The 24,299-nt window shown below is 39.2% G+C and overlaps 6 protein-coding genes across 11 annotated transcripts; 1 reads left to right on the top strand and 5 right to left on the bottom strand.

Moving 5' to 3' along the window:
• Positions 1-846: 846 nt before the first annotated feature.
• Positions 847-4,378, top strand: LOC140036769 (4-hydroxy-3-methylbut-2-enyl diphosphate reductase, chloroplastic-like). Its single transcript, XM_072079386.1, has 10 exons — positions 847-1,266; positions 1,445-1,641; positions 2,057-2,236; positions 2,333-2,464; positions 2,575-2,649; positions 2,732-2,837; positions 2,920-3,014; positions 3,677-3,862; positions 3,958-4,044; positions 4,157-4,378. Exons 1-10 carry the CDS (start codon positions 993-995, stop codon positions 4,220-4,222), a joined length of 1,398 nt encoding a protein of 465 aa, XP_071935487.1. The 5' UTR covers positions 847-992; the 3' UTR covers positions 4,223-4,378.
• Positions 4,379-4,811: 433 nt separating this feature from the next.
• LOC140036768 (protein DETOXIFICATION 33-like) lies at positions 4,812-10,701 on the bottom strand. 2 transcript variants are annotated; one of them, XR_011840303.1, is made up of 9 exons: positions 9,840-10,701; positions 8,993-9,534; positions 8,828-8,914; positions 8,635-8,691; positions 8,081-8,319; positions 7,620-7,825; positions 7,254-7,504; positions 5,320-6,948; positions 4,812-5,234 (listed from the first exon to the last, which is right to left on the bottom strand). XR_011840303.1 is itself a non-coding variant. In XM_072079385.1 (7 exons), the coding sequence occupies exons 1-7, from the start codon at positions 10,086-10,088 to the stop codon at positions 7,421-7,423; spliced, it is 1,464 nt and encodes a 487-aa protein (XP_071935486.1). In that variant the 5' UTR covers positions 10,089-10,701; the 3' UTR covers positions 5,347-7,420. The 2 variants fall into 2 exon arrangements, 1 of the variants encoding a protein (XP_071935486.1); XM_072079385.1 differs by lacking the exon at positions 4,812-5,234 and having other exon boundaries at positions 5,347-7,504.
• Positions 5,163-6,258, bottom strand: LOC140036133 (protein DETOXIFICATION 34-like). Its single transcript, XM_072077422.1, has 3 exons — positions 6,094-6,258; positions 5,363-5,464; positions 5,163-5,234 (listed from the first exon to the last, which is right to left on the bottom strand). Exons 1-3 carry the CDS (start codon positions 6,256-6,258, stop codon positions 5,163-5,165), a joined length of 339 nt encoding a protein of 112 aa, XP_071933523.1.
• A 124-nt stretch (positions 10,702-10,825) lies between the features above and the next one.
• LOC113731329 (protein DETOXIFICATION 33-like) lies at positions 10,826-14,220 on the bottom strand. Its single transcript, XM_027256535.2, has 7 exons — positions 13,608-14,220; positions 12,847-13,388; positions 12,672-12,758; positions 12,501-12,557; positions 12,169-12,407; positions 11,883-12,088; positions 10,826-11,370 (listed from the first exon to the last, which is right to left on the bottom strand). Exons 1-7 carry the CDS (start codon positions 13,917-13,919, stop codon positions 11,269-11,271), a joined length of 1,545 nt encoding a protein of 514 aa, XP_027112336.2. The 5' UTR covers positions 13,920-14,220; the 3' UTR covers positions 10,826-11,268.
• A 1,202-nt stretch (positions 14,221-15,422) lies between these two features.
• LOC140036767 (cytochrome c biogenesis protein CCS1, chloroplastic-like) lies at positions 15,423-20,217 on the bottom strand. 2 transcript variants are annotated; one of them, XM_072079380.1, is made up of 8 exons: positions 19,219-20,217; positions 18,772-18,991; positions 18,321-18,432; positions 17,245-17,517; positions 16,858-17,123; positions 16,323-16,479; positions 16,126-16,144; positions 15,423-16,027 (listed from the first exon to the last, which is right to left on the bottom strand). In XM_072079380.1, exons 1-8 carry the CDS (start codon positions 19,742-19,744, stop codon positions 15,963-15,965), a joined length of 1,638 nt encoding a protein of 545 aa, XP_071935481.1. In that variant the 5' UTR covers positions 19,745-20,217; the 3' UTR covers positions 15,423-15,962. The 2 variants fall into 2 exon arrangements, with proteins under 2 accessions (XP_071935481.1, XP_071935480.1); XM_072079379.1 differs by having other exon boundaries at positions 16,126-16,209; positions 19,219-20,201.
• A 359-nt stretch (positions 20,218-20,576) lies between these two features.
• Positions 20,577-23,352, bottom strand: LOC140004510 (uncharacterized). 4 transcript variants are annotated; one of them, XM_072079383.1, is made up of 3 exons: positions 23,121-23,352; positions 21,965-22,204; positions 20,577-21,411 (listed from the first exon to the last, which is right to left on the bottom strand). In XM_072079383.1, the coding sequence occupies exon 3, from the start codon at positions 21,398-21,400 to the stop codon at positions 20,738-20,740; it is 663 nt and encodes a 220-aa protein (XP_071935484.1). In that variant the 5' UTR covers positions 21,401-21,411; positions 21,965-22,204; positions 23,121-23,352; the 3' UTR covers positions 20,577-20,737. The 4 variants fall into 4 exon arrangements, with proteins under 4 accessions (XP_071935484.1, XP_071935485.1, XP_071935483.1 ...); XM_072079384.1 differs by having other exon boundaries at positions 21,965-22,115; XM_072079382.1 differs by having other exon boundaries at positions 21,965-22,111.
• Between the last annotated feature and the right edge of the window lie 947 nt (positions 23,353-24,299).

Genomic DNA, 24,299 nt, shown 5'->3' with positions numbered 1-24,299 from the left:
TCAGCTGGAAATAAATTTTAAAAAAAGGCACCACTAAATACTATTCCCTCATTTCCAATTATTTAATTCTGTTTTGAGAATTCAATTTTTAAAAAATAATGATTTGATTTTAATGTTTATACTTCTCTTTTCAATTTTATCACGACACATTTAAAATTTGAATTTGAATGGTAATATGCGTATGATTAGAGAAAATGACTATATATTGAGAAGAGAGACTAAAAGGAACATCTTAGAATGGAAAAGTAGGGGACGGAGGGAGTAATATAAAATACAATATTCCATCTTTGAAAGAAAAAAAAAAGAAAGAAAAGAAAACCACATGTCTGGGACTGTACAGCTAGGCTTGTACATGTGCAAATCATTAAGTATGTTCATAACACTAAAAAATCATTAATTAGTTCGTAGATACCGCTAAAAAGATAATTGTTCATTCTTAACAGAAGTATCAGCTGCTAATACCCCGTGACTTATCGCGGTTGACAATTAATTTTAGACACTTGAGAAAATACTCCGCATCAATAATTGCAATTAAAGTGAACGGACGCAAGCAAAACTAAAAAAAAAAAAAAGGGTACACAGGAACGCTAGCAGAATCCAACCCAAACACGTGGCTACCAAATTAGCATTCAACATCCAACGCCAGAAAAAATTACTGATTCTCTTCAGCTAAATGCCAAAACCCAAATGGTATCTCACCCAAGCAAAATACTAGCACCGTTTAAAACACATCAGCCATCACCAACCCCCCAGGAATAAAAAGAAAGAAATAAACAAAAGATTCACCAAATTAATTAGAAAAACGCAAAACGACAAAAGCGCATGGATCACGAGCTCCGACAGGACCACAAATCAGATGCTCCGTGTCGCACCAAAACCATAAGAAGGAAGGACTTAATAAGATTTTGCCCGCTCCCCATCCCGCACCACCTCCACAGTCGCCACTAGCTTACGCCTGCTAACCTCCGCCACTTCCACCGGAAAACGTCGACATGGCAATTTCTCTGCAATTCTCCCGCCTATCCACCGCTACCAAGGACCTCGCCTTGCCCGAGCCAAGAATTTCCCGCTGCCGGAAACCTTTCTCCGTGAGATGCTCCGCTCCCGGCGAAGCTGCTCCTTCTCCTTCTGCTGCTGCTACTGTAGACTCCGAATTTGACGCCAAGAAGTTCAGGCACAACTTAACTAGGAGCAAGAATTATAATCGCAAAGGATTTGGACACAAACAAGAGACTCTTGAGCTCATGAACCGCGAGTACACCACCAGTAAGATAACTCTTTCAAATTACTTTTGACTTCAGATTTCTTTCTTGAGTTTTTCGTAGAATATGGCGGCGAATATGATATATGTATAGCTCAGAAAAATAAAGGAAATGCAGTTTAAGTTTATCATACTATGTTTTCGATCGGAAATTAGAGTGTTGTTTTGATCCATATATTGCAGGTGACATCATAAAGAAATTGAAGGAAAATGGAAACGAGTACACATGGGGGAATGTTACAGTCAAACTTGCCGAAGCATACGGGTTTTGCTGGGGAGTTGAAAGAGCTGTTCAGATTGCTTATGAAGCTAGAAAGCAGTTTCCAACAGAGAAGATCTGGCTCACAAATGAGATTATCCACAATCCTACCGTTAATAAGGTCTTAGTTCCCCCAAAACTTTGATATAATCCATTCACTTGGTCTACAATATATTCGATTTTGTTGGGCAGCTTTCCCTGCCTGTATTTCTCGACTTAACTGAACTGGGTGGTCATGTCTTTGCTATGCTACCTTGATATAATCCATTCACTTGGTCTACAAATATTTTCGATTTTGTTGGGCTGCCTTCCCTGCTTGTATTTCTTGAGTTAACTGGGTGGTCATGTCTTTGCTATGCTACTTTGATATAATCCATTCACTTGGTCTACAAATATTTTCGATTTTGTTGGGCTGCTTTTCCTGCCTGTGTTTCTTGAGTTAACTGGGTGGTCAAGTCTTTGCTATGCTACTGTTCTGTCCTTTCCTTCTCATTTTGGCTGATTATACCATTTCATGATCAACTGTATTACACCAGCGACTGGAGGAGATGGCAATAAAGGAAATCCCTGTTGAGGACGGCAAGAAACACTTTGATGTTGTTGACAGGGGTGATGTTGTGGTTTTGCCTGCTTTTGGAGCTGCTGTAGATGAGATGTTGACTTTGAGCGACAAGAATGTGCAAATAGTCGACACAACCTGCCCTTGGGTTTCTAAGGTATGTTTCTTACTAGCTTAGTAGCCTATAAATTGTTAATGTAATTCCACAATTACACTCCACTCAAGAGCATCCAATATTTGCATCCTTGTCAAGGTTTGGAACACTGTTGAAAAGCATAAGAATGGAGCCTATACGTCGATAATCCATGGTAAACACTCACACGAGGAGACTGTTGCCACTGCATCATTTGCTGGAAAGTATATCATAGTGAAGAACATGGCAGAGGTATATTTAACTGTTTTTATTGTTTATTTGAAAGCGGCATCTTGATTATGAAATATAAAGAACATGCACCTGTAGAGTTCAGATTAAACAAGTTTCTACACTTGATTCAGGCAACATATGTTTGTGATTACATTCTTGGGGGTCAACTGGATGGATCTAGCTCAACCAAAGAGGCGTTTATGGAGGTGCAGTTCGAATCACTTACGTTTCATTGGCTGAAATTGTTTATACCCTCCTAGTATCTCATGTATCCTTGTTTTGCTGCAGAAATTCAAACATGGAGTTTCGAATGGTTTTGATCCCGATGCTGATCTTGTCAAACTTGGTATTGCAAACCAAACAACAATGTTGAAGGGAGAAACTGAAGAGATTGGTTAGTTGGTTTTCTACGCTATAGTTCCGTGATTTGTCAATGAATGGAAAACTGTGATGGTGATTTGGTTCTGGAAATACAGGTAAATTAGTGGAAAGGACCATGATGCGCAAGTATGGAGTGGAAAATATTAACACCCACTTCCTTAGTTTCAACACCATCTGCGATGCAACTCAAGTACATTTCATCTCCTCATTCTATTATTTTCCTTCATTCATTTTTTGAAAAACTAGTTTCTTAAGAATATTGAAGGCTCAAACTCGACTTTCCTCTCATTTACGTGCACAATTTGATTCTCCCTCCTTCCAGATGTTTCTGCAGAAACCTACAATCATCTTCTTGGATGGATTAGTTTATGTAGCATACTCTTCTGCCTTTGATTTAGTTTGCCAAGTTAAAGATCTTTGGGATCTCTAGGTTCAAGTTTTTTGAAGTAACTAGTGCTTTTAAGATCACCTCCCCCTGCATTATGTAGCATAGCATTACTCTGGTACAGAACGTAATTATGAATATCATACATGCCTCCTGATCAATCATCCTAGGGTGTCCATAGTTGACGCTTGTTTACGAGGGCTTATAACGCTGGTTGTTTATTCCTGACTCGTTGCTTGAATTAAGAACTGATTCATTATTATTATTATTATCTTTTTTTTGGAAGAGGCTTGCTTTTAAGAATTTTCATACGTTTCAGCCCTCTTCTTGGGCATTTGTGTACGCTGGGTCAAGAGCAAGTAATCTGGCAGAAAAGGCCACTAGCATGAAGCTTAGTCCTATTGTATTTTATTGTCTCAGAATTCATACTTCTCCTCTTGTATTGAGCTAATATTGCCTTGTATCAGGAGCGGCAAGATGCCATGTACAAGCTGGTTGAGAATCCACCGGATCTTATGCTGGTCATTGGAGGGTGGAACTCAAGCAACACTTCACATTTACAAGAAATTGCTGAAGATCGTGGAATTCCATCTTATTGGATTGACAGCGAGCAGAGAGTAGGTCCTGGAAACAGAATAGCTTACAAGTTAATGGTACGTGAACGTGAATAACTTTTTGTCATTTCAAGTTGATTTCTGAATTATAAAATCTTCTCTCATTCTATTAAAATTTTTGTGTCATCTAACAGCATGGGGAGTTGGTTGAGAAAGAGAATTTTCTACCTGAAGGTCCCATCACCATAGGTGTAACATCTGGCGCATCCACCCCTGATAAGGTAATTTCCTAATCTTGTTGGAGGTCCTCAATTAATATTTATAAGGTCAAACGTTCAATTACCTGATTTGTGGGATTCAATTTTTTTGTTTCCTCACCATGCACTTGGCCAGGTCGTTGAGGATGTCCTTGTCAAGGTATTTGACATCAAACGGGAAGAAGTCCTGCAGCTGGCATGAATTAGTTTTGCAGGAAAACATGGTAGTATTGCTTGTTTGTCTGTAAAACCAGCTGAAACTCAAAGTTACGAGAGGCAATATATGTAGTATAAACAGGACGACCTTGTAGATGTACACAATACTGTGGCTCCGTTTGAATTTGATTGTTTTTCATAAGCTAGTTCTTCACACACAAAATGCTATAGTAATATGGAAGTAAAAACAATTTCTAAAACACAAGTTTTTCAAATATACATAAAAAAAAAAAACCTAACCCTTCTTTCTTGTTTCACCCATCATCCACCACAGGCCACCTCCACCTCCACCTCCTGTCCTCCCTTTTCATTCCGATTTTTCCCTCCATTCTCTCCTCCTTTTCTTTCTCCTCCTCTTCCCCTCCCTTCTCTCCTCCATCCAGAAAATGGGGCAGGGGGAGGGGGTTGCGGGAGGAAGGAGCTGAGGAAGAAGGGATGGTGAAGTTTTATAAATTTTTAAAAATATTTCAATAAAATTTTAAATTTTAAAAATACCTCAAAATACATTCTAGAAAACAATAGTTTTTTACATGCATTATTATCTCGAGAAGACAGTTCGTTGTCGTTCAGCAGTCTGAGTTGGAAAAGTGGCAACACACCGAGGCTAATATACTGATGTGAAACGTGCAAAAAGGATGACAACAATTCCGAGGACGTGAATATTTGTGGAATTGATTTTTCAAGTTGTGCTCTCGTTAAACCTTCACCTCTTCGATTAACATTTCTAAAAGCTGAAGGCCAAAGATTCAAAGTTGTACTTGAATCAAAGGTTTTAACTATCCTATAAAAATGATTGCCAAAAGCCAGGATCCTTTGTTTGATTGCAAATGCACGGCTGGTGGAAAGAACTTGTCTATGATTTCCAACTCCTTGTGACCATTTAACTGAAATGCCTCACTTGGATGCTCTCTCTATTTCAGTTCAACTCAATTAGGAACTTTCTTGGGGCTCCGTTGTGCCATCCCCATGTAATTTATCCGTTCTTCAACTAGAAGAGCCTGCAAAAGAGGAGAAAACATATCCAAATTAATTAATATGCTTTAAGGTGGGCTGATGAACCATGTCTTAAAACTCAAATTTCACCTAAAAATCATGTGGGATTTGTGCAAAGTTTCTCGGAACAAACATTCCATATGCCAAGCTTAAACTTGTAACTGAGCAAGGCTCCAATAGGAAGACCAACCACGTTGTAGCAGCCAATGTTGATGATGGAAATTCCATCTAAAAACTGCCACCAGCACCAACAGCAACCCTGCAGGACCATAATCTTTGATCAATTTTTGACCATTTACTTTGGAGCGAGTGCAAACAACCATTCCACATCCAAGCCAGTTTCAAGGCTTCCTGTGTAGTGTGGATGACAGACATGAATACAGAGAACTCTTTTAGCCCTCTCCCCAGTTGCAAGATTAAGGAAGTAGTGAACAATACATAGCATCACTCACAGCGAAAGGTCTTAGACTTTTTTTTTTGTTTTTTAATTAAATTTAAGCTAAGGAACATCCTGGACGAAATACCAAAAAGGAACTCTACCAGTTAAAATTTAAATGAAAAACAAACGTTTGAAGCGAATTTCCTGTTCGAATTCATACTTCTGTTTATGCTTCCATTTCCTAAAAAATGAAATGCACTCATATGGTATTATCATAGAATGTTTTCAAAAAGTGACAATCATTGAGCATTCCAACATCAAATTTGAAAATTTTAAATAAGTTGGTGAATGCTGATAATGAATGATAGTATTCCACAAAAGAATTAATGTGTGCATCAAAAATATACGAGCAGAACGCCTTGAAGAACTTATTGGGTGCTGGTCAGGAAAATGGTTATTGCAAGAATATATCCAAGCTTCGATGCCTCTGCCTCAACCTCTAGCTTCTCTGTGAAGATCGCAGGAAGCTGGTTTTTGGCAGCTACCGTAATGATGGCAAAAACAACTCCAAGCACTCCAGCTTTCACAAAATTTGCCATGATTGAGCGTTTTGCAGCTTTAGGTTTGCCGGCTCCCAATTCATTAGGCATCCTCACACTGCATGCACTTACTCTCAGCTCTTCTCTAGGACTGCAAAGTCTTCTCGAGTTCAGATTGCATGTTGAGAGGTAGTACTAATATATATATAACTGGCAGCAATTCAAGACGGAGGAGGAAAAAAACTAAAAAAATTCTTTCGGAAAATGATACTAAATGTTTGGATTCAACAATCAGAGATGATTGAAGGGTGCTGCTCCTGCAGCATAGGATTTTGACCATAAGAAAATAATATGAAGTAGCATCCCACCCCAAAACATGTAAAATGAACAGAAGATGAAGAGTGATAATCACAGACAAACAGTTGGACAGCAGAAAACATGCCATTTACCCCATAGGCAAAGCAAATTATGACATTCTCAGCCTCAGTGACTGCAGCAAGCCGCAGAGCTCCTAGATGTCCAGCGAAGGCTGTGCACACAAAGTCGATAGAGAATTGAGAGACTGAAGTGAGCATGGCTGGCAAAGCTATTTTCCACGTCTTTTTAGACTCAGCCTACCATTTACTTGAATGAACTCTTCTCCTGGGCCGTTGCTCAGTCCCTGATTCATGATGGTTTTCCTCCATTCAAGAATCCGACTCTTGTCTTTTCTCCTCTCTACTGCTCTCTCTTCTCAGGTGACAACTGACAACTGACGTCCTGGAGTTTGCACAAACAGCAAGTGCACGGCCTAGAGAATTTCTGATAAAGGGACAAGTTTTGATCTTTAGATAATTAAAGACAAACTTTCTGCGGGGTAGCTAAAAAAGTGTTCTTAGCATTTTTTTTTTTTTGACAGGAGTGTTCTTAGAAGTTGGGGAGACAAGTAACGAGAGCTTTGTATCTTTTACTTGTTTATTTCGAGTTTTGAGTTCCTCGCTTCAGATTGCAACGAAGCTAATTTGATTTGATCTAGTAAGACAATGAGCAATTAACAGTGATTCAAATCCTTTCTTTGTTTATTTTTTTTTCCTTTTGAGATAAAGTACGTGCTGAAGTAAAATTACATGATCAACATTATCCGGGCAATTTTTTTCCTTTTTGCTTGACCGAAACAGAGTTGATCCGGTCAATTTTAACTCCAATTCTGGCTGAAAGACTGACGAAATCAAACCGGCTGACGGCCCAATTGTAATTGCCATTCGGCCAGCAACCGGGGCGGAGTGCAGAAATGTCAGGTAGTTTCTTGAGGTTGAGGCAGGTCCGTTGGGGCGGTGGCTCCTCCCCATGTTCTCACACGGTCATCAGCTTCCACAGCCTGCATTGCATCATTGGATAATTAGGTAATCCAGTAAAATCAGATTACCAACCCTCTAAACCCTTCCCTGGATTCTTTACTGTTCACTTCTGTTGGGGTTGAGTTTTATATTTACCTCTTTATGCCAATTTGTTCGAGATATGATGACTAACAAGATGACAGTCTGGAGAAAACTACCGCCGAGCATTGCCCACCAGATGCCCTGCACCCCCAGATTGAATTTGTAGCCAAGCACTGCTCCAAATGGAAGCCCGATTGCATAATAGCACACTATATTAAGCAATGCTACTGAGAACTGCCATCCTCCACCAACAGCTACCCCTGCAATTAATGATCCCTAGAACAATCAATTCTTTTCTGGATTCATACTAGTAGTACATATATATGATAACAAGCAGCTTTTTGAGCACTTTTTGCTAATATCTAGATGAGCAGCTGTACTATAATATGCATCTTGTTTTTCTTGTCTTAAAATTCTTAATTAAGACAACTGATGATGATGATGTTGAATTCAGAACTTTGTCAATCTTGTACTGAAGTAATGTTTTAGATACTAGATAATATACAAAAACCAACCGTTTAAAACTAGTTGGATGCTGTTGAGGAATATGGTTGCTGCGAGAACGTATCCCAGCTTGGATGTCTTTTTTATGACCTGTGCCTTATCTGTGAATAATAAGGGAAACTTGCTTTTTGTGCCAATGATGATTGCCGCAAAGACAATTCCAAGTATCCCAGATGTCAAAACATTGACTATGATTGAGAACTTTGCAGCGTTTGGTTTCCCGGCTCCGAGTTCATTTGACACTCTTACACTGCAAAATCAACCCCATCAAGAAGTCTCTTTTGTTGGAATGACCGATATAATACTACTACTTAATTTACAATCCTAGATGAATTGAATCACTCCTTTTCACCCGTTAAATTTTAATCCCGCAGACAGCAGCATTTGCTTCAGAACTCATTCAAAACGTTTCAACAGTGTATGTGTAAAATCTGCATGTTGATAAAGGTAAGGCGAAATGTATCTGAAGGTTGTCGGTCCTGTATTGCTCTCTCCACAAGATTTTGAGGTCATTATTTCATCTGTATTTTAGCAATAATCTTTATCTTGAAGATAAATGACATACCTGACTGATGCATTGAAGCCTACGGCAATCATCATTGTCCATAGTTGCAAGTTCATACTGTTACATCCACAGAAGGTGCAACAAGGTGGTTATCTGTCATTGTTGCTTGAGACTGTAGAACGAGGTGGATAGAAAAGACTAAGGTTTCCTATTATACTCCACTGGAGGTGAGAAAAGAGAATACGGAACTAACCAGATTGATATGGCATCGATTGCGACTGCAGCATCCTTCAAACCTCCTACCATCAGGATAACTGCTGTAAAGTACCATAATTCCAAGCTGCCAAAGTTTCTGTTTCTGTTTACACTTTCGGATTTTGTATATAAACTCTGTAAGTTGCTAGTATTCATCACTCACCATAACATTATTGCTGACGCAAGTGAGAGCTTGACAAAGTTGGTCAATGACTTGAAAGCCAACCAGGAAAAGCCGTTCCATGCATCTGGAAAACAACCTGATATTGCATAGATTATTTGGGATATATCCAGCAGAAACCATGTGATGTTTCCTGCCATTGCAGCACCGAGCAAGCCGTGGCCGAGCTTCGTCACGAGAACCCAATTTAGTAACACATGGAGCGCCAATGACGCTATAGAGAGTATCGTCATCATCCAAACTTTGCTTTGAGATTGGAAGAACTTCTGTACGGGGAAGTTCAGAGCATATGCAAACAATTGAGGTATCACCCACAGTGCAAATTTACCGGCAAGGTTGGAGATATCTCTGTTTTGGTGTAAAAGCTTGAGCATGGGCGAGGCAAACAAGTAAATAGGAGTCAAGAACAAAGCTGTGACGATGGTGATGATCCATGACCTCTGCAGGTAGATTCCAAGCATGCCAACTTGTCCAGCACCGACCGCTTGACCACAAAGGGTTTCAAGAGCACTACCCATCCCCAACTACAAAGGAAAGATTAGACAAAAACAGAGAAAGTCATTGAATGTTAGGTACGAGCAACTGAAAATTCCACCTCTGGTACAAGTATATTTTACTTCTTGTCACATGTTAAAATTTAATAAACTTTCTAACAAGCTGACTCGAAAAGAAACAAAAGTACTGATGCATTCTACAAGTGGGAAAAAAAAATGAAAAATGGCTGAACCTTATAAGTTTCCCGAAAGCTTCATGAAGGAAGCAACACAGAGAAATATAGTAGTATCATCATTCTTTAGTGCTCAAATAAAAGTATGGTATAAGAACATACCATGACCCCATAGACAAAGCCATCTATAACATTCTGAACCACAGAGACTGCAGCAAGCTCAGCATCTCCCAGATGTCCGGCAAAGGCAGAAGTGACAAGTTCGAGGGAGAATTGTGTAACTGCTGTTATTATAGCTGGTAGGGCGATGTCCCATGTCTTCTTTGTCTCCTTCCACAACTTCTCTGGGGTCTTTCTCTTGTGTAGAATCTCAGTCACCTGTCTGCTAAGTTCAGGATGTTGTTCCTCCATTCAAGATGATTTTCTTTTGCTCCGTTCACCCTTAAATTTTATTACCGGACGACCAGAGTTCCAGGCCTGTTTTTTGTATTTCGGAAAACAAAAAAAGGAAAGAGTAGATTCTCTTTGTCCCACTGATTTGTTTGACTTATATATGTCAGGAAATGAAGAATGTTGCTGAGAACTGGGTTGTCACCACGTTTTATAATAACTCACCTACTATGGGGTCTAAAGATAATCATTAAGAGCAAATTGCGGCTGTATTGGTTGAGTTTGTATTGCCCTCCTTAATTTTTTTCTTCCTATGAAGGTTGAATTTTTGATATATTAGCGGCAGACTTGCTAGTTTGCTCATTCGTCGGGCATTTTATTAGTTATGGCTGCCAAAAAACACCCACCAACTAGTGTGAAAAAGATGGGTTTGGTGCCCGCCTAAGTTGACAAGATTGTCACCCCCCTAATGAACTTCAACGTTTTTCATTAAGCAACATTGGCTATTGCTTCCACATCCATCGAATTGTTTCTTCTTAGAGTTAGGGGGTCTACCAGAAACTGCAGGTGATATCTTATTTTTGGCTTTTTATGTCGACTTTCTCCATCACGTTATTCAGCGTCCAGCACTTCTGTTCCCATACCAAATTTGAGACCAAGTTGATCACCATTCCCAGAGCGAAATCTTGACATAATCTGTCAGCTCTGGAAATTATTGATAGATAGTAAAAGAGATTGGTTAAAACCTATTCGCTAGCTAGTAAAAGCAAGCAGAGTTTATTCACTCAACGTCATCCGTGTTTGTTCCAGCCGTTCAAGTATCTTAAAAAGCAGCAATCTCTTAAAGATAGAGAGAGCCTTTTCATACCGTCCGTACATTTGGTTTGGGAAGACGGGGGGAGGGGTGTCTTTCAACTTTTAAGATAGAGAGAGCTGCACGAGAAGTTGTCACGGATGATCAAGTTTTTTTTCATTTGCTTGCACCTTTTCTGATTTAAAAGTCTTCGACCGACTCCGGCTACAAAACTCAGAGAGTATTTTCAGTGAAGGAGACGTGGAAACAAAATAATAATGATAAGTTGGGCCCGAAGAAACCCTGCTACTGAAGCCTAGAGGAAAGAGGATCCAAGCAATGGAATCAAGGGAGATTATACAAGTTGGAAGGAAGACCATTAGAGCTGCACCTAAAAGACTTTGAGCATTAGCAGGAAGTCGGAGCATCCAACATCTCAATTGCGTCAATCTCATCTTGGGGCAGCGGCGTTACTGCATACGACCTCACCCGCTCTTCTGCTTGCAATGCCTGCACCAGAAAACACCACCTACTTCACCTACTCCATTCTTTTCCAACAGTAAACAAGCAAACGACGCATGCCAACTTTTGCAAATTTTACTGGATTGTGTTTGGTACTAAAAGAATTTAGTTAGTAGTTAAATAAATCTCGTCGATATGATATTTGTTAATCAAAGATCATGCTATCAAGTAATTTTATTGAGATTTTTTTTATAATAATTGTGAGTCAGAAATTGTGTTAATTTGTTTCATGAGTTTGTGAGTTGATGTTTGAATAACATAAACTCATTTTTGGTTTCAATAGAATACAAAGTCTTTTGTAAGCCATTTTTTGCAACACTAATTAAGGTGCTGTTACTTAGTCTGTGTCCTAAAAAATCAACGTAACGTATTTACTTTTTGACTATCAATATGCTCGATCGCGTGTTGAAAAATCCCAGGACAGAATTTCTTCTCCTAGTCCTCTCGTCATTTTCATGGATGAAAATCAAGTAATGGAAAGTTAAAATTGCAATCCGAACCTCGTTGCTCCAGTTAGCCCGGAAAACGTTCACAACCAAAATGACTGTTTGAAGCAGGCAACCGGCTAACATCCCTGCCCAGATGCCTTTTACGCCGAGTTTGAATTTGTAACCCAGCAAGGCACCGAAAGGAAGGCCAAATACGTAGTAACACCCAACGTTCACCAGTGCCACTGAAAACTGCCACCCTGCTCCAACTGCCACTCCTGCAATCCCAAATTTCAATTTCGGTTTATGATTCGCCAGTACATAAATGTCTAAAAGTCTAGGCAATTCAAGCTGTTACCATGAAGCACAGGTTGGATGCTATTGAGGAAGACTGTTGCTGCTAGGAAATAGCCTAACTTGGATGTCTCCCTTATGACCTCAGGTTTGTCAGAAAAGATCCTGGGGAACTGTCCCTTAGTTGCAAGAATTATGACCGTGAAAATTATCCCAAATATCGTGGATGTGGTGACGGCCACCACGGTTGAGAATTTTGCAGCTTTTGGGCGTCCAGCTCCAAGTTCATTTGAAACACGTACGCTGGAAAATGTGATGCAAAAAAAAAATTGTTAATGCATATTAATACATTGCTTTGCAATCCTTTTTTTTTTTATTATTGGGAAGAGCTCTTACCTAACGGCTGCATTGAAACCTAGAGCGATCATCAGCGTCCATAGTTGCAAGTTCATGCTGCAACAGCCAAAGAACGAAGTGTAAGCAAGCACCCACATTCTGAGGCCAAACGGCCAACCACCTTTCCAGTAATCACTAAGAAACAAAAAGAACCAAGAAAAAGGCACTAACCAGATTGATACAGCATCTACTGCAATTTCCGGATTCTTTAACCAGCCTACCATAAGGATCACTACAGTAAAATACCAAAGCTCCAAGCTGACAACATCACAGAGGATAGCATCAGTATATTTGTGAAGTCAAAACGAAGTATCTTTAGCATTTATGAAGTCAAAAAGGTACGGACCATAGCATGATAGCTGATGCAAGAGAGAACTTGACGAAAGAAGCAAGTTGTTTGAATGCTAATGAAGAAAATCCGGTCCATGCTTCAGGGAAAAACCCTCCGACGACGTATATTATCTGAGCCAATACCATAAGCCACCAAGAGATGTTTCCAGCAACAGCCGCACCAAGCAGGCCATGCCCAAGCATCGTCACAAAAATCCAATTCAACAGAACATGAATTCCCAACATCACCAATGAAATTATCGTCATGACCCATATTTTGCTTTGAGCTTGAAGAAACTTCTGTATCGGGAAGTTCAATGCATATGCAAACAATTGAGGAATCACCCACAGTGCATACTTCCCGGCAAGATGGGAAATTCTTGGATCTTGGTGAAGCAGCTTTAGCAATGGTGCTGTGAAGATGTAAAACGGTGACAACAACAATGCAGTAACTAAAGTAATTATGCAGGATCTCTGCATGTACACTCCAAGTATTTCAAATTGTCCTGCTCCAACAGCCTGACCACAGAGGGTCTCAAGGGCACTTCCCATTCCTAGCTAATACACCAAATAAGAACAGAAGACATTGCATGTCCAACCATGTTAAAAAAAAATGTTTTAATTCAAAGCAAGAGACAAATGAGGAGTTCGTAATTTCATGTGAATTTAGAACAAGACTTCCCAGCATTTCCACAATACAATCTCTTCATTCTAGAGACACAAATTTTGAGATGCAATGCAACACACACATGAGAGATGGCGTCAGCTATGACGTACCATTATTCCATATACAAAGCCTTCAATGACATTTTGCACAACGGAGACAGCAGCAAGCTCGACTTCCCCCAAATGGCCGATGAATGCAGCCGTAACAAACTCGAAAGAAAACTGAGCTACCGCTGTAAGTATAGCCGGAGCTGCAATCTCCCACATTTTCTTCGATTCATTCCAGCTCCTCCCACAAATCTTTTTCCCACCAACTCGCTTTCGCTGCTTATCTTCCTTTTCCTCTATCTCAAGACTCATTATTGGTTCCATTGCAGCACTAGAATCCGTTTCTTCCTCAGCTTTCTCATCAAATATATGCATGATGCAAATAATTAATATAATGGTTTCTGTCTGCCTTTACGATTAAGCTGCAGACAAAAAAGAAAAAGAAAAAGAAAAAGCTGCAGACAAAATAAGCAGGTAGCACCTCCCTATTATGGGCTCTGTTCTAATTTACGTTTCTTTTTTATCAAATGCAACTCGCTTCCCACGAATATCATAACTGTTGATGACAGATGAAGTCAATCACCAATAAAGCAGTCACGCATGGTAGACTGGAGCAGAATACAGGGGTAGGTTTGTTATTCTGCATTCGTGCTACCCCATGATGATCATCATTGAGGGTAAGAGCCCCCATCGACGCTTTCAACTCCAAGCATCCTACCAGTTCGACCCTAACGTCATCACACATCATTATTGTATAGTTTCTCAATTCACATGTACATGAACACCACCAACTAAATCCTTCTTTTTTTAAAAAATAATAATAATAATATCCCTGCTTCACTGAGGTTGGTTTGGTGATTGTCAATTTGTCATGTCTTGGCAACTACCAAACTTCATAGTTTAAGGTCAACACGGCAATGCATTCATGTGGGAATAGAGAGAGATTTCAAGGGATCGGGTGCATGTCTAGCTCTGAATCCGTCATTGGCAGTGGAATGTTTCGGCATGCTAAGCGAAGAAGTCTCCTTTAGAATTTGATGTCCAGTTAAGGATAAGAGGAAGAATTGCATTACTACATACATATTCGGATTTTATTAGACTGCTACATATACACCGACAAGCGATGGAGTATTGACTCGCAATACAATTTCTTGCTTTTATATTAGCAATGTTTGGTGAAAAGTATGATGACGATGCAACCACCATTGACCTCACCAACTCTAGTCTTTTATGCCTTTGTTTGGTCGGAGCTGTAATCCATAGAAAAATGCTGAATCGTGGCTTTGTGTCTGTTGATGGGTATTATTTGGAAAACTTGTTTAAGAATGAGATTAAAGTCTCGTACTCCGCATATGTCAATGATTCCACAAAAGCCAAGTTGTGCTTGTCCCCAACATCCAGAAGTCAAGCAAAATTTGGCATTGCCAACCGTACCGGCCCGCATCCGCGACGTATTACATTTTACAACATTGGAAAAGGGTTGCAACACTTGCGGAGAAGATAAAACAGTTCCATAAATTGGTTTATCACCTTTTTGTCTCGAGATGTAAAATATTTTGAGCGCTGCATGAATGTGCAAAACTATGTGGACTTTAAACACTTGAGAGTAGGCATTTTACCGCCAGCCTCCAGCAGACACCGCGTCTTGATGTAGGCATAAGAAACACTGTGTCCATTGCTGCTGCTCTGTGTGTGTTTTTCTTTTGGTTTTTTCGGGCGCCCCGGGGGGGGGGGGGGGGATGGGATATGTTCTGGCCGTTTTAAGAATTTCTACAAAAGTGAAAAGGGGAATGTTAACGCACCCTAAACCAAATAAGCCTGCAACAAGGAACAGTAGATGGACCAAATGCACGCTGCTACAAGGGAAAGGAGACAACAGAAACGGAATGAAGTATACGCATATTGGATGAAAAATAATTTGCTGCTTATTCACATATGTATGACTAATGATATTAACTATACAATGCAAATAACCTAAGTAAACCAAAGACTTCAAACCAGCCCAACACCCCACATGAAAGATGCCTGAGATTAAAGAATGTTGGTATGCAAATTTGATTGATCTACCAGTGTCAAGAATTTGCTTCATGAATCATCTGATGCGAAAGTCAGACAAGTTGACAAGCATACTTTAAATCCTTGGGATATGTGACGAGAGTGAAAACAATATCTGGATTATCTTCAATCAAGCTCGATGCACCAATATCTTGAGCAGTCAAGTCAAACCCTATAGACAATTTCCTGCATCATATTCCTAAAGCAGTGTGTGTGCATTAGCTGAAAATTTCATCTTAAGATGCTTCTTTGTCCCAGCGTAGAGTGTTACATCAGCCACTGATAACATCAGATTGCTTAGGAGAAGATGATTCAACTAATTCAGGGACTTGATCAAGTAAGAGATTCATCTCCTCTGGAAATTCACCTTTTGCACGATTTGTCTTGCCTCCAATAATCACCTCTGTACCGTCTTGCAAGGCCCAAATCTTCGAGAATGGATAACATATGAAACAAAAAAATGAACTTGCAGGATCAGGATTATAAACCATATGGATTGCCAAAATGTCATAAGCCGAATCTTTACCTGTGAGTGAGATAAAAAACTGATGCAAGTTGTGAGCATTAAAGCACCAAAACCAGCATAAACAATTGGCACCCCAGGGTCAGTCTATATTGAAACAGGGATGTACAATAATTATGAAAAGAAGAGGAAAAGAAAAATATATCAAAAAGAAGACAAGGCAAACTCCAAACATAAAAAGTTGAAGGCAAGTTAATTACCTTTATGTCCAGCCCAGTACTACCAATTGCATCAACAATGACAATTTTAATGCCATCTATGTCAATTGGGAGCTTTGAGTTTGGCCGTCTTACTCCAACAAACTTTCCTTGTTGATCATAGAGGACAATTGACTGGAGATCACGAGCTAGCATTGATCTGAATATTCAGAGAAAATGTTAGAACAAAGGAACTTTGTATGCGGACAATATCAATTGAAAGGCAAATCTTGGTTCCTAACAACACATCTCCATAATAACAAAGAGAAAATGCAAGTCTTATCTCCTGCATATGACTGCAGCTAATTCCCCCTTTGATGCAATTTAAATGGTTTCAAGCTTTTATCAAAGGTTATCCAATTAAAACAGAGTAGAATTCAGCAAAACCCCCGTCCAACACTTTAAGAAATAAGTAAAGAAAAAACTTGCTTCCTCATAGTACGGGCATTTTTATAGGGGAATATGCTAAATGATTTTCCAAAAGAGATACAAAACTAGAGATCTCCACAAGTTACATGTACTAATAAAACAAACATACATTCCCTTCACATCAGGAGAATTAACATCTCCAATAGGCAGGAATGTTCCATAGAGTTTCTTGTCACCATTGATTTGAAGAGGTGCCATTGCCAAATTGAATGGCCCTTCATTATCCTTCAATATTTGAACTGCTGAAAGACTCCAGTCTGTCTGGTATATAGTGATTCCTCCATACCTCAATGGATCATTCACACTTATAGTTTTCCTCATCACCTCCTTGCCATTGAGGTCAAGTAGTGAAAGGTCAGTGTGGAACTGTCTTACCTATTAAAGAAACAAAAAGATAAAAGAACAAATTAGCTGAATTGGATAACAGAAACAACTAGCTAGGCAAAAAGAAAATTGAAGAAATGCTTTTGTTTCTGTTATTTAAAGTGCAGACTACCTCTCCACTGTCATAATAGTCCATGTAAAACCTATTGACATGAACTTCTGTGTTGAACGCCTCTGATGGCATAGATAAAAATCCACTGGGTCCCAGTACATCTCCTACAACAAAATTTAGGCCTTGTGGAACTGTTACCGATCCTCTAAAGCTACCAGCAGAACTGAGAGTTCCTCCGGCCATTATCAGCAGCAGTGCTAAATGTACTCCAATTGGAGCAAACCGACCAGCCAAACCCTTAAAGGCATACAAAGATGGTCCTTTCAAGAATACCTGAAGAAACAGACAGTTGCAAGGATCTAGTTTAGTATCAAGGAATCGATTCAAAGAATTTCAGACAAGCAGGATGTAGAAAGTGTCACTAAGAGAAACACCACACAAGTCTAAAGAAGTCCAAATTATCAGTACTTTTCAAACTTACATGTTAACTCAGCATCTATGAGCACTTCAAAAAGTTATCACAAATCTCAATTGAACAAATGTGGCCACTTTCTTTTAACAAAATTGGAAGCAGTATTAATCACTGCAAACTAAAGTCTCTGGTTTAATTTAAATGTAATTTTAAATCATTAAAAGTTCCACTAATAAAAGGTAATTACTTTAGATGCTTCTGAGTTCAAAAGAGATGCTATAAAAAATTTCTCAACAATATCTTACATTACCAGAAGTTTGAACACATCAATCATTGACACTATCGGCACCTATGAAATAATGTCTGCCTTGCTATCCTTCAGGTACACAACTCCCTGCCCCCAACCCCTCTCCCCTTTTGGGATGATGTCAGATTTGAACCACATTAGAGCAAGGGAGGGCAGGCTTGTCCTAGATATCTGCTTCGGGGTGAAACAAGAACCTTGCAGTATAATTTTAAAACTGATAAATCTCATGCCCAAGGGCAAAACAGCAGAATCGTATATAAAATTTGTCAAGTAGAGGAGACTACATGATGCATGTTCACCAACTAGTCTTCTCTAGGTTTTCGGCCAGCCCCATGTTATGTTTTTATTCTTCTGCTAATATGACTTAATAAGAAGTACAGACAGAGGCAAGAAAGAAAGCTAAAGAGAACATCAGACCTCATATCCAGCTCCCATCAGAATGACACCCAAATCCTTAATCGACGCTTGAGGTAGAGTGTCAGTGTATTCCTGCTTCCGAATCACCTCAGCCGAGTATAAGAAAGACCATCTGTTAAACCAAACCATATGTAATCAAGTCTCTCTCTATTTGCAACCTAGCTAAAAAGGCAAGGAAAAAGACACACAAGGGAAATCATTTTGTTTGCTTGTTTGACACACGAAACAAAGAAACATGATCTTTGTTTTTGCAAAAAGGAGTTTAGAGTTTTAAGCAACTTCATTGGAAGTAAATGAGCAGAAACGTAAAGTAAAATCCATACAGAGATATACTTGGTCCTTTTTATTCTCCTGTAGCCTATTTGAGTAAAAGATGAAAGCTGTTTCCTCTTAAGACCTCCCGAAGAGAAAACACATTACCCAACTTAATATAGTAACAGAGAAATCGGACCTTCTTGCTACTCTGACAAGGGGGATCTGGGTAGTGTACGTACAAGCCATGAGTGATGCTCCCAAGAGAACCAAAGTTCCAAAGAAAATGGGGGACGTAAACATGTGATCGAAACCAAGGGTGAGAACCCATCTCCACGTGAAGAATCCCAGGACAGGATTATCTTCAGGATACTTGCGAAAATAAAAGTCCGGGGTCTCGCCTTGATCAATCACAGTCCCTGTCAGAAAATGACCACAACAATACTTATAGCTTGTACCCCCCCTTTTTTTCTTTTGGATATAGATTCAGAATACTCGCAAGTATAACATTTAAATTGACTGGTATCAGTTCAGTAACTGACATTGGAATATCCAAGTTAGAAATAACTGAATCTGATGCTGCATCGTATTAGGACATCAAGAAAAGGAAACTTGCTGGTAAGAGAGAAAATTTTAGTGCAATTACCCAAAGCCATCAGGGCAGCAACAGCGGCCATTTCTGCTAGAGCCAAAGGCAAATTAGAGAGAATAGCCAACACCCTCCTCCAAATACTACTCTTCCATGACCCTCCAACCCCTCCCAACTGGGTCTTCCGAGTCGCCGGTTGTCGGGTGCCGCCATTACTTATTCCAGCGGTTCCCTCCTCTGAAAGCGAAGGCGCCTCATTGGACTCCGGGACTACAATCTTGCTCTTCTTATCCTCCTCCTCCTTCTTCTTCTTCTTCTTCTTGCTCTGCGTCAAAACATTATCTTTCGAGGTTTCGAGCTTATATGATACGGTAAAGCCCAAAGCTAGACCGTTATTCCTGCAGCAGAAACTGTACCTAATTTGTGAATTCCGGAGCGAGAATGGAGGCTTAGGAAAAAAGGGATAGTAGCCGTAGTAGCAGCATCTTGTTGTGGTATAACAACTAGTAGTGCCATTCTGAAGTTTAGATAATGGAATAGATTGGGATTGGGGCCTGGACGAAGTCAAGTGGAGAGAAGCCATTGATGCAAAAACAAGCTGCTACTACACTACACTATGCCTTCTTGACTTCTTGCTGCTGCTGTTGCAGCTTCGCAAGACTGGAGAGGAGATTGGGTGATGTGTAACGACTTTTAACCGTAAAGTGGGGTTGGGGCGAGGATGGGTTGCAGGTAGCAATGGCCTGGGGTTTGTTTGGGAGAAGATATTTCATGTAATTATTTTTTTAAAACCAGTTTAATTGATTTAAATACCGCTATAGTGTTTGAATTTGGCTCAACATTTTTATTGAATCACCCCGTCATGGAGTAGAATTCATTTAGATTGATTTTCTATAATCGAATTTCTAATTATATGCTGCAGGTTCCAGATTGGTTAATACCCTAAGATATAAGGGACCACAACAACGCTCGACAAAATGTTTTTATCCAAACAACTTCAAAAATTACTGCTGATTTAGTAAGAACTGCCTTAGTTATCGTTTGGGATATTTTTAAAAAAAAAAAATGTAAGAACTCTGCCTTTCACTAACCCAAAAAAAAAAAAAAGATAAACAAATAAACAAGGATAATTAAGATTTATTCGTTCTTTCAAATTTTTACATAAATGAAATTACAAAAGCTGCAATTGGTTCTGAAACTGAAATAGAATAAAGTTTATGTAGAGTTACAATGCAAAATTACCTTACTTGAAGGAGAGTATAATAACACAGCCATAATCGGAAAAATAAGAAGTCTGAAGTAGTAGTGACATTAACCAAATTGGTAAATTCAAAGCTAATTTTCAAATTTTCTTAATTTTCCAACAAGCAGCAAGCATTATTGCAATCATCTACGTTGAGTCGAGGGAAAGCAAAGAGCACAAGTCAAACGCTAATTCGATATGAAATGCGAACAGAGGAGGATGTCACTTTCAGAACTAAGTCGACATTTCGACCACAGATCAAGCAAACGTGCGTGCATTAGACAGTTCTCTCGATATACAATAGCATGACTACCAACTTCTGAAATCGAACGCCTAAAAAATTAGACGCAAAAGTATTAAGAAGCCAGCAAGCAGGGCAATTATCTTCCAAAACACCAGTTTCCCCTCCACTTGAGTTGAATGGTGATGAAAACCATGAGAGTATCCTCCGTGGAATGAACTAGAAAACACATAGGGCACTCCTGTCGTTGCCCCATAGACAGTGGCATCATGCATTGCATGCATCTGAAAACTAAAAACAGCTGGAATAATGCCAAAAAGAGCAGACAGCGTTAGGTTTCCAAACCTTGCAGTTGACATGGGATCCAACTGATCTTGTCTGAAGTAGTTCATATTTACAGGCGGAGCTGTTGGCGGTCTTTGCCCAATAGGCCGATTTGGAATATTAACTCCCGATATTTGGAAGGGTTTTGAATCTGATCTTCCTTTGCCCCTTCCATATATAGGAACCAGTTTCTCCTCAGCTATTATAGCTTTACAAACCGGACATTCGTGGGAATACGAATGAACTTGCAGCCATTGGTACAGGCAAGGCCAGCAGTAAAGATGGCCGCAAAGTGTCACAACGGGATTTTGAGCTAAATCAAAGCAGATATTGCATTCAAAATCACCAACATCACCAGCCTCATCATTCTCATCAGTTGAGTGAGAAGTATCCACTGATTCACTAGTCCCACAATCCATATCCACTACCATGAATCTCAAAACTGCATAGAAACAAAATTAAAATACTTACTAAGGCCTTAAAATTCTGGCATAGGGAAAAACCGGTTCAAAATTAAGTAAACAAATTGACGTGTGAAACTAGAGCAATGAAGGGCATTCCAACAACATACATAATAAACTAAAAAACCACAGCCATGCTAAAACATGTCAAATTAGCAATATTTGTGTAACACACAAATATGCACACATCTCAACATCATGAACCTTAGAAATCAATCAAGCCTTAGGACGTTGATATGTAGGAATTTGCCAACAAAACAGTCAAAGAATAGTATGGTTTCACATTGGAAAACCAACCCCAAGAAGCAAGCTACGTGCTAAAATTGCTGGTTCTAGATGATCAATCACTCTGCCAAGAAGTGGTGACTAGGAATTCTTGTTCTCCTAAATGCACTAGTATCTGTTCTAGGCATCCATCTCAAGCTATACTGAAACTAGACGGCTAAGGACAGCAAGGAGGAGATTATCAGTATCTGAAAAATCAATAACACGAGAATGAAACACAATGGTTATCAGAAAGACAGAAAAGCCAACCTCATTTCAGTACTAAGAAGTGCTCATACGTAGCCTAGCAGGGTAAAAAAAGCAATCACATAGTGCACTTTTCTCTGACACTATCCATCTAGATATATCACTCTTGCTCTTGAACCCCAGCCTCTTTCCACAATTTTCCCAGAAAACCTGTCTCACATGGGGGAAGGATTTCATAACAACCTTTTTGAGTCTGATTCACAAAGATAAGCATTCAAAAGTAGTACTGTGCAACTTCAAGGCCTGAAAGAAAACAAATTACGCAACTAAAGATATGCATTGTAAACTTTTCCAGTCCATATATCTATAACACCAATTGAATCTTCTGGCAGTTACCCCATTTTGATCATCACCAGTCCTAAAGACAAGGAAACTCATTAAATCCTCATAACATTGCATAGGATTCAAAGCACCAAATTGCTGCAACCACCTGATTCCTCACTAACTAAATTAAGGAAGTCTAAAAGTGAACGGATTGTTGACGTAGCAAGCGCCTTTAGACCTCAAGTAAAATCCATTTAACGTCCTCATTAAAGTAATCAACTGAATATCACCATTGCTAAGGGATGCTAGCTGCCGGGCAGAAATACAACAATCAACTCAAGTTTACAGACACTGAGAAGATATTCCAACCCAACTACCACTTTCATTACACCAAATTCATCCATACAATACGTAAACATCATCAAAGACCGTTTCAGAGGCTATACATGAAAATAAACATAAACCATGACACCCACTAAATTATAAACAATCAAAAAAAGAGCCAATAAGATTTGAGAATAGCATAGCCCAGTGGTTAACCGTCTAAGTCCCTCGTATACAATCAGGGTTTGATCCCAACAGTCGCCATGATGACTACCACTCCCTCCCTCCTACCCCTCCCCTTTTAGAAAATATATTAAAAAAAATCATAGTGATAATTCTAATTATTTACACTTAAAACTTAAGTAGCAGTAATTTGATCCGTAGCAATCATCAATTGCACCGCCCTGAAAGAACGGTTTCCAGCAATTCCGAAATTTTCGAAAAAAAAAATCAACAAAATCTAGAATCCTGCACTAAATTTGATTAATAAGAGAATAAATTAGCGTAACAGATAATTTATGTGAAGCCCAGAGATCGAAGCAGAAAGAAAATAATTAAGTGAAAAACTTACTCAAAGGGAAAGAATCCTCTAGACAGATCCAATCTGAGAGGCTTATCTATTTCAGCAAATATGTACTTCGACAATCGAAATAGGGAGAAAGAAGGGAGGGGACTGGGGAGGCCCAGAAGGAAGTGGGGCGGGGAGGGACCGAATTGGTTGGAACACATCTTTTGGAGGTTAAAAGTTAAAACTAGGGGGTTCCTGCGGGAAAAGGGCATTACGAGAATGGTCCAGCTGCCTCAAGAGAAAAAGTATTTTCCAATTGTATTAAGTGGCTGCCCTGTGGGGTTTCTTTCCCACATCGGTACTGGAGGTTTAGGGATGGGTAGATAAGTCCCTCGGGTACCTTTAAAAGTTGTCGGCTTTTGAAGGTTGCTCGAGAATTAGGTTTATTTACTCGACAAATAAAATTGGAAGTCATAAATTCACCCACCTTCATGCTTGATCCCCACCCTATGCATGGATTAATTAATATGAATAGTTTCTAACAGTTGCTATTTATTTGGACCTTGGAGTAATTTGCCAATGCATTTATTTCCTACAAGTAATGTTACTAATGTATCTTATAGATAGATTACTTATGGCATATGGCACACAAGGGGAATTAGATCTTTTACATGAGGTGTGAGAGTTCTTGGAGGTGAGAAAAGTAGATTTGGTAATTAAATCAAATCACATTAAATTTTGTATGTCATTTTTATTTTAGTGTTCTTGATTTCTTAATAATTATTTGTTTCGCATTTAAATCCCAAGAAACATTTATACGTAATCATAAACTACTTGTAAACTTTATCTTTATAAACTTGAAAATAATACTTCAAACGCATCTAAATATTCTCTCTTCATGAGTATCACACGAACAATTCTTGCATGTAAAGGCAAATAAATAAATAAAAGAGAAGGAAAACACGTGAAAGAGTTATCCTTGACGGAGAAAGATTTGAAATTATAATTGAGGGAGAACCACAGGAATTGTAGCTAAATTTTATGAAGACTAAGGACATGGATGTCTAGGGTGTCAATTTAACCCATAGCTCAATGAAAAATGTCGCTTCGGTTAACTGACTTTTGCCTAAAATCTAGAACGGTTTTGCTCAAAATTCTCAAAATCTGATTGAATTTGAATTTCAAAATTTGCTAATGTGTCATCTATCCAATGACAACGTATATAAGATTTATCTTCTGTTA

This window comes from Coffea arabica, chromosome 2e, assembly GCF_036785885.1.
Source record: "Coffea arabica cultivar ET-39 chromosome 2e, Coffea Arabica ET-39 HiFi, whole genome shotgun sequence".
In the NCBI taxonomy this organism is placed as follows: Eukaryota; Viridiplantae; Streptophyta; class Magnoliopsida; order Gentianales; family Rubiaceae; genus Coffea; species Coffea arabica.
The sequence above is the reverse complement of the archived record's forward strand: the minus strand, read 5'-3'. Positions and strand labels throughout refer to the sequence as shown.

Excerpts from the sequence above, each read along its gene's own strand:
- LOC140004510 (XM_072079383.1), bottom strand. The coding sequence starts at position 21,400 with ATGGTAGTGGATATGGATTGTGGGACTAGTGAATCAGTGGATACTTCT.
- LOC140036768 (XM_072079385.1), bottom strand. The coding sequence starts at position 10,088 with ATGGAGGAACAACATCCTGAACTTAGCAGACAGGTGACTGAGATTCTA. Across the intron at positions 9,535-9,839 it reads GCTTTGTCTATGGGGTCATG|TTGGGGATGGGTAGTGCTCT; the intron begins GTATGTTCTTAT and ends TTTCCTTTGTAG. Across the intron at positions 7,826-8,080 it reads CATCCAACTAGTTTTAAACG|GGGTAGCTGTTGGTGGAGGA; the intron begins GTTGGTTTTTGT and ends CATTAATTGCAG.
- LOC140036769 (XM_072079386.1), top strand. The coding sequence starts at position 993 with ATGGCAATTTCTCTGCAATTCTCCCGCCTATCCACCGCTACCAAGGAC. Across the intron at positions 1,267-1,444 it reads GAACCGCGAGTACACCACCA|GTGACATCATAAAGAAATTG; the intron begins GTAAGATAACTC and ends CATATATTGCAG. Across the intron at positions 2,650-2,731 it reads CCAAAGAGGCGTTTATGGAG|AAATTCAAACATGGAGTTTC; the intron begins GTGCAGTTCGAA and ends GTTTTGCTGCAG.
- LOC140036767 (XM_072079379.1), bottom strand. The coding sequence starts at position 19,744 with ATGGCTTCTCTCCACTTGACTTCGTCCAGGCCCCAATCCCAATCTATT. Across the intron at positions 17,518-18,320 it reads TGATGGGAGCTGGATATGAG|GTATTCTTGAAAGGACCATC; the intron begins GTCTGATGTTCT and ends CTGTTTCTTCAG. Across the intron at positions 16,480-16,857 it reads TCTCCTGATGTGAAGGGAAT|ATCAATGCTAGCTCGTGATC; the intron begins GTATGTTTGTTT and ends CTGAATATTCAG.
- LOC113731329 (XM_027256535.2), bottom strand. The coding sequence starts at position 13,919 with ATGCATATATTTGATGAGAAAGCTGAGGAAGAAACGGATTCTAGTGCT. Across the intron at positions 12,408-12,500 it reads GGTTTCAATGCAGCCGTTAG|CGTACGTGTTTCAAATGAAC; the intron begins GTAAGAGCTCTT and ends CACATTTTCCAG. Across the intron at positions 11,371-11,882 it reads GGGCTAACTGGAGCAACGAG|GCATTGCAAGCAGAAGAGCG; the intron begins GTTCGGATTGCA and ends TTTCTGGTGCAG.
- LOC140036133 (XM_072077422.1), bottom strand. The coding sequence starts at position 6,258 with ATGCCTAATGAATTGGGAGCCGGCAAACCTAAAGCTGCAAAACGCTCA. Across the intron at positions 5,465-6,093 it reads AGCTAGAGGTTGAGGCAGAG|TTTTTAGATGGAATTTCCAT; the intron begins GCATCGAAGCTT and ends TGCTGGTGGCAG. Across the intron at positions 5,235-5,362 it reads TTAAGCTTGGCATATGGAAT|GCTCTTCTAGTTGAAGAACG; the intron begins GTTTGTTCCGAG and ends CCTCTTTTGCAG.